Source organism: Coregonus lavaretus (assembly GCF_964263955.1).
Source record: "Coregonus lavaretus genome assembly, chromosome: 12".
In the NCBI taxonomy this organism is placed as follows: Eukaryota; Metazoa; Chordata; class Actinopteri; order Salmoniformes; family Salmonidae; genus Coregonus; species Coregonus lavaretus.
Genome location: NC_139999.1, coordinates 32018100 through 32028400, shown reverse-complemented (window position 1 = coordinate 32028400; position 10301 = coordinate 32018100). Strand labels below are relative to the sequence as shown.

General features: G+C 42.8%; 1 protein-coding gene across 2 annotated transcripts; it reads left to right on the top strand.

Annotated features, from left to right (window-relative positions):
* Positions 1–513: 513 nt before the first annotated feature.
* On the top strand, positions 514–10036 carry LOC311138588 (GATA-binding factor 2-like; the record flags this gene model as incomplete). Of its 2 annotated transcripts, none has more annotated exons than XM_084173340.1 (5): positions 514–745; positions 1486–2076; positions 5559–5704; positions 9104–9187; positions 9749–10036. In XM_084173340.1, the coding sequence occupies 5 exons, from the start codon at positions 514–516 to the stop codon at positions 10034–10036; spliced, it is 1341 nt and encodes a 446-aa protein (XP_084029466.1). The 2 variants fall into 2 exon arrangements, with proteins under 2 accessions (XP_084029466.1, XP_084029465.1); XM_084173339.1 differs by having other exon boundaries at positions 9062–9187.
* Positions 10037–10301: the final 265 nt, after the last annotated feature.

The following is a 10301-nucleotide window of genomic DNA, read 5'->3' as shown; positions in this document are numbered from 1 at the left end:
GATGGGTCGGTGATTTCAGGTTCCTCGGAATGGGAGTGGGTGGGGACGAGTGACTCGAGGTCTTTATCTTATGTTGCATCTTTACATACATGACTTACAAATCGCACCTAAAAAGAAGCAGCCTCCCCGAATTATTCTCTTAGGACTGGACGGCCATACAAAGAAAACCACGCAACACCTTGTAAATGCCTCTGATATATGAACATCCTATTTTTGGTTGTATTACAGGTGTCCAGTGTCAAACACTCCCCGATGCCTGTTGAAGAAGGAGAGAGACAAGAGGATCTCATCGGACTACGAGTGAGGACCGACGTATAGGAGATTGACGAGCGAAAATTCTCTACACATTTATGTTTTGTTTTCCACAATAGCAGGACATTTTTTTCAGGAGAGGGAGATTAGTTTTATAAAAGACAAAGCGGAGGACGGTTCAGGAACACGCTGTCCTCTCCCTAGAGAGGCCCCTCTTCTCTTTTCACCCTGTTTGCCCAACACGGAGAGACCCACACAGACATGGATATAGCGGCTGATCCGCCTCGGTGGATGCACCACCACGCCGTGCTGAACGGCCAACACCCGGATTCTCACCACCCCGGCCTTTCGCACAACTACATGGAGCCCACCGCACAACTTCTGCCCCCGGACGAGGTGGATGTTTTCTTTAACCATCTTGACTCGCAGGGAAACCCGTACTACCACAACTCCGCTCATGCACGGGCCAGAGTGTCCTACAGTCAAGCTCACGGTAAGACCTCATTCACTTTCCTAAACAACTTAATTATCAGGATAAAGCAGGAATTATCGTAGGCATATTCATGTATTTTCTCAAAGCAATAAAAAATCCGTGAAGGCTCCTTTACGCATTAATGTGGGTGGGTTGAAATACATCGGTTTGATAGGCGTAATAGTTGAACTTGCAATATTGTCTGATAGAGAGCATGCTATAAAGCTGCATTTGCATGGGATAACAAAAATGTTAGGAAGTGAATGAGACCATTAAATGTTGTGGACATGAGAGCAATTCAGCTGATGACAAAAATAAGGAAATTAAAGTAAAATAAATGTAACTTTCTGGACTGAAGAACTAGTCAAATAAACAAGGAGTGAGAAACTATCGAAGAATAAATAGCTAAAAGGGTGTCATGTATTTGTGCTTGGGTCAAGCGAAAGAGGCTCCAGTGCACTTACCAGACCCCATGTCTTTGTTACATCGTTATCATTGACAATAAAGTATCAAGATGACTCAAAACGAGAGAAAAAATATTTCTGTAGTTATAGTGTAGTTTTGTCTGAATACCTGCCAAATGCATTTTGTGCCCCTCACGAATCGAATAATTCCTTTAAGCACGCTGCGTCAACAGGTGAAGGACTTCGGTGTCCCAACTTTCTGCAATCCTATGACATCACATCATCAATTAGAGTTGTAACATTATTAGCCTGTTTGTGTATTCCATCTATGAACATATTATTCAACTCTGCTTACAGCTCGCTTCGCTGGGGGTCAGGTCTGCCGGCCACATCTCCTCCATAGCCCGGGGATTTCATGGCTAGAGCCCGGCAAAGCAGCCCTCTCAGCGGCCCACCATCATAACGCATGGGCGGTCAGCCACTTCAGCAAGACCGGGCTGCATGCCTCAGGCTCCGGGGCTCATGGTGGCCTATACCCCTGCAGCAACAACGCCAGCACTGCCTCGGCCTCCTCATTAACGCCCGCGTCCCATTCGAGTCCACATCTCTACAGTTTTCCCCCTACCCCGCCAAAAGATGTCTCCCCAGACCCCGGGGCCGCCTCTCCCTCATCCTCTACCCCGAGAATGGACGAGAAGGAGTCTATCAAGTACCAAATGTCAATTTCTGACGGCATGAAGATGGAGGGTTCCAGTCCTCTCCGGAGCAGCCTGGCCTCAATGAGCGCACAGACCCCCTCCACCCACCACCCCATACCGACCTACCCCACATACTCTCTCCCAGCAGCGCATGACTACGGGGGAAGTCTCTTCCACCCTGGCAGCCTGCTCGGAGGATCATCCTCCAGCTTCACCCCGAAATGTAAAAGCAAAACTCGGTCGTGCTCAGGTGAGTCTCATCTTATCTCTAAAATGTGGATAGCCTATTTCAAAAGTTTGTGTTACAGAGTAAAATGATGATGAAATAATCATTTTATATTATTATTATTATTATTACATTTACATCATTTAGCAGACGCTCTTATCCAGAGCGACTTACACATTGGTGCATTTTATTATTATTATTATTATTATGACAGAACACAGTGAAATTATGTTATTGGATATCGGCTTTATAGGCTATATTTAGGGTATCTTGGCATTATAACAGATTTTTTGTTATCTAAGCCCATAATTTAGCTAAAAAACAAATATTAAAACAAGAATAATATGAACGTGTATTGAATTACTGCCATGCACTCTACAAACACCGTTTAAACTAAAAACTAAAACTTAGGTTATTTTTAGACCAAACAATATAAGATACCTATGTAGATATAAATATAGCCTAAATAAAATAAAAATATATAATAGCTAGCCTAGGATTTTTATGTATATTTTTATGAATGTATATATTAAGGCCTATGCATTTAAACTTTTTGTTTAAATGCATGCGTAAATATTCCCCAATGTAGGCTATTCTATAAGGCTGGTAATGTTTCTGAATGAAACGTCCATGGCATTTTCAAAACTCCCAGTTTAATGCAATTTGATTTACTCCGTTACCAAACTTTCCATAAACGTCCTTAGAAAACAGGACAAAATGGGATGACAATATGCAATATCATCATAATTAGCTTTGACGTGGAAGTAGGAGTGGTGTGCAGGGAATAATTGGGCTGAGGTTACATCATGCATGTATGTTGTCATAACTCCTTTCATAGCTCTTTTCACACACACCGGATTCTTTCGTCGCCACAACACAATCCGCCTCAAAAGAACCAGTAGGAAGCTGTAGGCCCCTACACACTCATACACCTAAAGCAGTGATATCCACATAATAGTAATTCTGTATGTGAATTGCTTTGCATAGCCTATGGATCAAGAATGGTATCTCAAAAAAAGGACACAAACAGATATTATAGTTAACTATAATTAATATACTAATTATATACATAAAAGGTTATCAATAACTGTTTATTTGTTATGGTGTGGGGGTGGACAGATACAACAATAAGAGGTGGTGTGAGGTTAAGCTATACTGTGTCTCCTTCGACGATTTTTTTCTAGCCTAATTTATGCAACCACGTTTTTAAACAGTAGGCATACCTTTTCCTCTTTATCTGCATGTTTTTTTCTCCAATACAAATCGGTAATATCAACAGATATATGCCTAATGTAATTATAATGATAATGTAGGCTTAGCCTAATAATTATAAGAAACCATGCGTATTGTAAGCTGTGAAGACATAAAACGATCCCAGTGTCCCAGGCCTGAGTAATGTACGTGCGGCCAGGCTACTTTATTTGGTTGGAAAGACAGGGAATGCATACTGCCTCGCTTCAAGCACACACCCAAGCCCTGTCGTTCGGCTGAGCGCGGGCCCGCTTCGGCTGACACGTTTATTATCCTCTTTTGTAAACCGCGACTCAATTACGCTCGAGCTGGCACGCCCTTGAGAACGGTGAACTGGATACAGCCCGGAGGTGTGAAAAGAAGATCCACTCGAGCATTTGGGCCAAAAAAACTCAGTATTTACAATCAGCCGTTTCTTTGTTACATAATACAGCATTGTCGAGACTGACATTTGACGACTCTAGACAGAGCTGATTGCCCTCAAGCAGCCCCCTATCTTATAACCGGCTCCCTTTTACTGAGCAGCAGTATTAATTTGTTAGAGAAAGAAAGCGCCAACAAAAAATCAATTCACAATTTTTCATAACTAAGGATTAGTTGTCTCAACATAAACCCCAAGAGTAGTCCTAAAAATAAAACCCCACATCTGTCAGTGTGCTATTATGGTCATTCTCAGACAAAGGCACAACTTCCATCATCAAGACCCAGATAGTTGTTTGGCAGTGGATCCTCATCACTGATAGATTTATGTGTTAGGGGCTCTCCCTGACATGCAGGAATAGACTGTCATGTTACTATTATTTTTTTATTTGTGGGAATGTCAAGTATTGGTGGCTTGCAGGACCATAGAACGCTATAGCATCACACTATTCTGGTGGAGTCCCTACTCATGCATACCTTAGAGGCACTTCCTGTTTGACTAACCCTAATCCAGGCCCCCTTCCTCTCTCTCTCCATCTCAGTCTCCCCCTTTTTTCTCTCCCTCCTTCTCTGGCTGTCCATACTCAGCATTATGTGGAGCCACCAACAGAGGCAAAGGCCCACAAGTATGTTAGTATTACCTCTACTAGTCTAGACTGACAATCCGATCCACATTATAAGCAGCACAAATATTTCAAAATGACTACCTTAGTTTGCACTGTGGTTAGGTTACTTTCAATAAGGAATGGTCATCATTCCTAAGAATTCCGATGTAAAGTGAGTCAGAGCAGGCTATTGTTTAGCCTATATAATGATGAGCTGATGAGGCTGAGAGAGGAACAGGGAGATGTTGATCATCAGACCATCTTTGCCACATGTACACGCACGCACAGACTCACACCCACTAAAGCAGGGATCATCAACTAGATTCAGCCGTGGGCCGATTTTTTCTTTAGTGGATGGTCGGGGGGCCGGAACATGATTACAAATAATTTGTAGAATCCAAATTGACTGCAAGAAGCCCAAACAGATATAGTGTTTGCCAAAAACCTTGCTTACATTTGTATACGATCAAGTGTCTGTCTATTATGCGTGGGAATACTTGGGAACAGATTTCTTAAATTAAAATCACTTGGAGCTGATTTCCTGGTGTTTTTACAGTCTTCTGTGTAAAAACATTATTTATTAATTTTTTGCTCAGAACACTTTGGGGGCCAAATAAAACCACCCGTGTGCCAAATTCCGCCCGCGGGCCACCAGTTGAGGAACCCTGCACTAAAGGTTGTATATCTGGGGAGGAAAATCATTGCAATCACAGCAAAATGTAGAGAAACATGAGAGACAGCCTACATTTCACTGTGGGTGTATGGGTGCCCCTGTCTGAAACATGCCTGGGTCCCAGCTGACCCAAAACTGACCCAAAACTGACAGGGAGGAACTTAACCAGATCAAATGGAACAAAGCCTGGCGGCAGCATTTTCATGTTGTTATTCCAAGAGTCTGCAGAGGGTTAAACACACACTCTCTTTCACACAAACTTCAGACCAAAAATACACAGCCTTCTCATATAAACAGGAATTCAAGAACAGAACTAGAGAATAGAACTTAGAAACTAAAAATTGATTCTCAAAACTTTTCCCATGCTTCTGTGCACCTAATATAAAAATATGCAGTCCTCGCATAGTTTTTCAGACTAACTAACATAACATTTTCAAAATTGTACATGCCACTGCTACAGGTTACATAATTGTTATGTATGATAAATGTGTCATTAGAGTTGACAGGTTAATTTTATAAATGTCCCTGTGGTCTCTCTCCACCTGCATGCTGCTCAGAGGGGCGTGAGTGTGTCAACTGTGGAGCCACCTCTACCCCCCTGTGGCGACGGGATGGTACGGGCCACTACTTGTGCAACGCCTGCGGACTCTACCACAAGATGAACGGTCAGAACCGACCCCTCATCAAGCCCAAACGCAGACTGGTGAGTACCCCGGGACCACCAAACCACACACACACATACATACACAAACACACACACCCACACAAACACACACACCCACACAAACACCCACCCACACAAACACACGTGGAGTGCGGAGATGGGAGGGGGCAAAAAAAAGCACAAGGTTGGGGGAGAGGGGCGAGGAGGGCCATGATTCCAGGAAAGTTATATTTTCCCAATCAGTTTCCGGGAATTGTGTTTCCCACTCACCCCTTTGCTCCCGTACACAGGCTGTTAGCGGAGTGCGGCTATCTGTGTTGTTTCTGCTATCATTATTGCTGCTACTTCTGATACTGCTACTGATACCACAGAGCCACAGGCCTCTCTATCAACCCTCACTATACAGCTCACGGTGACTGTCTGCTGTGGAGGCTGTATGAGCGACTGGTGCACTGCACGCTTTGTGTTATTAAGTCACTTTATAGGTAATAGAAGAAAGGAAACATTGTGTGTTTATTTTCTCTGTGAGTGAATATATGCGACTGGTGTGCAACACACTTGTAAATGGAAATCTCTCTGTCTTTCTCTTAGCCAAATACTGGACTGGGCCTTCTTGCTGCTTGGCTGATATCACATTGTGTACTTCTCATCATGAACTCATTTCAACATCAATGTTGTGTTTTCCTCAGAGGGCAGCAGCCAGGTCAGATCCAGACTGATATAGCCCAGTCACACAGCAGTTCAATGGACTATGTAAATGTTGTCATTACTGAAAATAGTCTTTCCAGACTTAATGTGCTGGTGACTCTATTGATTGCAAAAAATAAAAACAATCATTTGTTGGGGTTAAATGTTAAAAGCTATTATTTTCAAATAACAGCAGCTATCTATAGCCCTGAGCTAACCAGACTTTAAAGCACTTGGCCTCAACAACAACAAACACGCAATGAAGATGGCACCTATGAAACTCTGCAATGGAGGGAACTGATATGACCCAATGAGATATAGATTTGCATCAAATACGAAAAACAAAGAAATATGATTCTCCACGCCCTGTTGACAGATAAATGTGGAGCTAAAAAATGATATGCATAAATGACAAAATCTCTCGATTCAAGCTGTGATCTGAATATTTCCTGTAACATTTCGAATAGCCCACAGTAGTCTACCGTTCGCGGGCGTAAACCTATTTGCATGTGGCCTAATACATCAATAGCATAATAATATTAATGATAATAATATTAATAATAATTATAACGTTATTAATAATTATATTAATAATTATTATAATGGAAGAAATCATGTAAAACAGCATTTAATAATAACCATAACCATTTTTATTTCACTGAGCTAATTTCACTACTAGGCTTATAAACTCTTGATAATTGATATATTCTAGCAACTCGTGGTTGATTTTTGCAAGAGTATTTTTTCCACGCCCCTCTTGAATAAATAGGGGGTTTGCAGAAATAGAGACATTACTATAAAACACACGTCAGTAAAGTTACGTTAAACCAACGTCGAATAGACCTTGAATTGACGTCTGTGCCCAGTGGGCCTATTTTCTGCAAATTCATATTTGGAATTTGGATGTATGCCTAATTATCGTACGCCTGTTCAAATTATTTACGAATCGGTTCCCAAATGTCTCAGGATGCATAATACGATTATTAATCTATTAATCAAAGGTTACGGATAATAGTATTGAAACGCATTAATAGTTGAGACACAAATAGATTATTTAGGCCTACATATTTAATGTCGACTGCGTTTGTTTAAGGACCATCCTAGAGATCATATAATCCGGTGCGCATCTTGATAAGAGAATGGGGGAGATATGGCTGAGGCAAATGCAGACAGACTATTGACATTCAGCCGACAGCATAAAGACTGCACTGATCTGAATCAGCCAATGCAGGCTATACAAAAAGCATCACCGACGAGACTCCGTTTGATTTTGGACTGTAGGCCTATTTAGAGAGTCTAGAGACCCGTTTTTAGATTATTCTGAAACATTTGACTTGAGCTGTTTTACATTGTAAGCAGAAACGCCATTTAGGCCTAGGCTATGAATCTTTGGGCCTTGAAAAATACTTTGAAGTCCAAAGCATATACCTGGTCTATAATCAATATAGCTTAAACCTGCATAAAAAGCATAATAAAGTTTCATAATTTTCCCTTTGTCTGAAAAATCCAGTCGTTATTTTTCTCCATTAGTCAGTAGCGGGTGCGTTTGTAGCCTACTTTTCAGCTCGCGTGTTTTCAGTGCTCGCGCAGGGGCCTTCCAGTCGTTTCCTATCCGGATATCTGCCGGTACCGATAAGGAAGCAAGGCCAACACGTGTTTCCGTCCGTCGCGCGCTAGTACACTTACTTTTCTATAGCAGTGGTCAAGCAGGCCAGTCCTCAATTTATAGGATAGAGTAAAGCGATTAGCACAACATTTAAGTACACGTTATGTGCACAGAAAACAAGCAATGGAGAGCTAGATGCATGCAGGGCGCGCAGGGGAGGTGAAATAAATGGATATATGTCCTGCTACCTGTGGGACCAAGGCTAGGGCTCCAGCCTCGACTTGTAGACTTCTTTACTAGGAAGTTTGTTTATATAGGGCAATTTTGACACCATTTGGGTAATTTTCTACTTGACTCACTAGAGAGGTATTTTGCATTAATGCATGTTTTAAGATTATCTTTAGGTGTGTAGGCCCATGCACTATTCTGGTTGAGGGTTCAGATTACCATATTTTGCTGTAGGGGTCTACTTACGTTTTATGTGTGTAAATGTCTCATATTAAGTGTGAAGAATCCATCTGTAATGGCAGGGGATCGCACAGGCTGCCTGGACACTGGAGGGCCTATGGCCCCCCTCGCTACCTAATCTCTATTCAATAGCAATGCTTTGCATCTGAGAGGAAGACCTTTGATAGTCAGTGTTCATCAGTGTACTACTGTGTCTGTGAAATTAAAAATATTTCACATGCTGGTAGAAAACTGTAGCCAATATAGACAACCCATTACTTTCTTATATGATCTATTCAGCATGACTTTTATAGTGACCCCTGTTACTATTTGGTGTATTTGATAAATATTCTGTCAGGGAATGTAAAGACGGGATACCTTTTTATTGCATAATTCAGTCATTATTGAAACGCATTGCAATAAACTATCACACAATATGAATTCATTTCTGTAATCATATGCAAATCTATAACTATAAGGAACAATGTCCATCTAAAACGGCATGGAATATTATATGTTTTCTCGGCTCCTGGCAGCTGATATACAAATACTATACATACCGCCTGGCACTAATGTCATTCCCAACCTATGCTTTCATGTGTTATGTGTCCGTGCTGTTGTGGTCTAATAAAGGCTTTCTTCATGTTTCCCTCCAGTCTGCGGCCAGACGAGCCGGCACCTGTTGCGCTAACTGTCAGACGACCACCACCACACTGTGGAGGCGCAATGGCAACGGAGACCCCGTGTGCAACGCCTGCGGCCTTTACTACAAGCTGCACAACGTAAGTCTTTCACTGCTGCCAGCCTGGCCAGCCTGACCGCCAGCCCTTACCCACACGTAGCCAGCCAGGTCAAGAAGACGAAAAGGTTGAATTTATTGGAAAAGGATAAGAAAGAGGGATAGGGAGACAGGGAAGGAGGGAGGGATGGAGAGATGGATGCAGAGCTTGGCCCCTTAGACACACTGGGCCCTGTTGGTGTTTTCTTTCTTTGTGCTTGATTATTTCCATGGTAGGCGTCATCCCCTTGAGACTCACAATGGTGGGACTGTTATTCAGACAGACCAACTGCATCTGTTCAAATGAGGCATAACTGTTGAAGTTTAAGCCTTGGTGTATTGCCATGTATTACATTGAATATGGCCTTGGTTTAGGGAGTAAGCTGCGTACCGTTTCTGCATTTAGAAAAAAAGACAAATAACTGTATCTAGAGTTCTCATAATAAATAATATGGTTATTCCTGTACATAGTCCATTCAATTCAAACATATTGAGTTGATTATAAACCCTTAGCACCATCCCAACCCGGTCACTCATCTCTCCCTCCATCCCCTTCTCCCTACAGGTGAACCGGCCTCTGACCATGAAGAAGGAAGGGATCCAGACACGCAACCGCAAGATGTCCAACAAGTCCAAGAAGGGCAGGCGGGGCAGCGACGGTTACGAGGAGCTGTCTAAGTGCATGCACGACAAGTCCTCTCCTTTCAGCGCTTCCTCCCTGGCTGGACACATGACCCACATGGGCCACCTGCCCCCCTTCAGCCACGCCGGACACATGCTGCCCACCCCCACACCCATACACCCCTCCTTCGGCCACCCCCACCACTCCAACATGGTCACCGCCATGGGCTGAGCTGGGGAGGACGGGGAGGCACAGGGGAAGTGAGGATTGTTAAATTTTCTAATGGGGGTTGAGGGTCGTATAGGCCTCTTGCTTGAGGACAATGTGTATAATGTTAAAGACATGCATTTGATGTGTCTGTGTTAATTGTCTTGCTGTATAGAGAGAATGTAAAGGGTACGGGGGGGAGTATGGGGGAACCAGGCAGCATCCACTGATGGGTGGGGTGGGGGTGGGCTATTTTACTCTCTATTAGGTACCTGCTTAGAACAGAGAT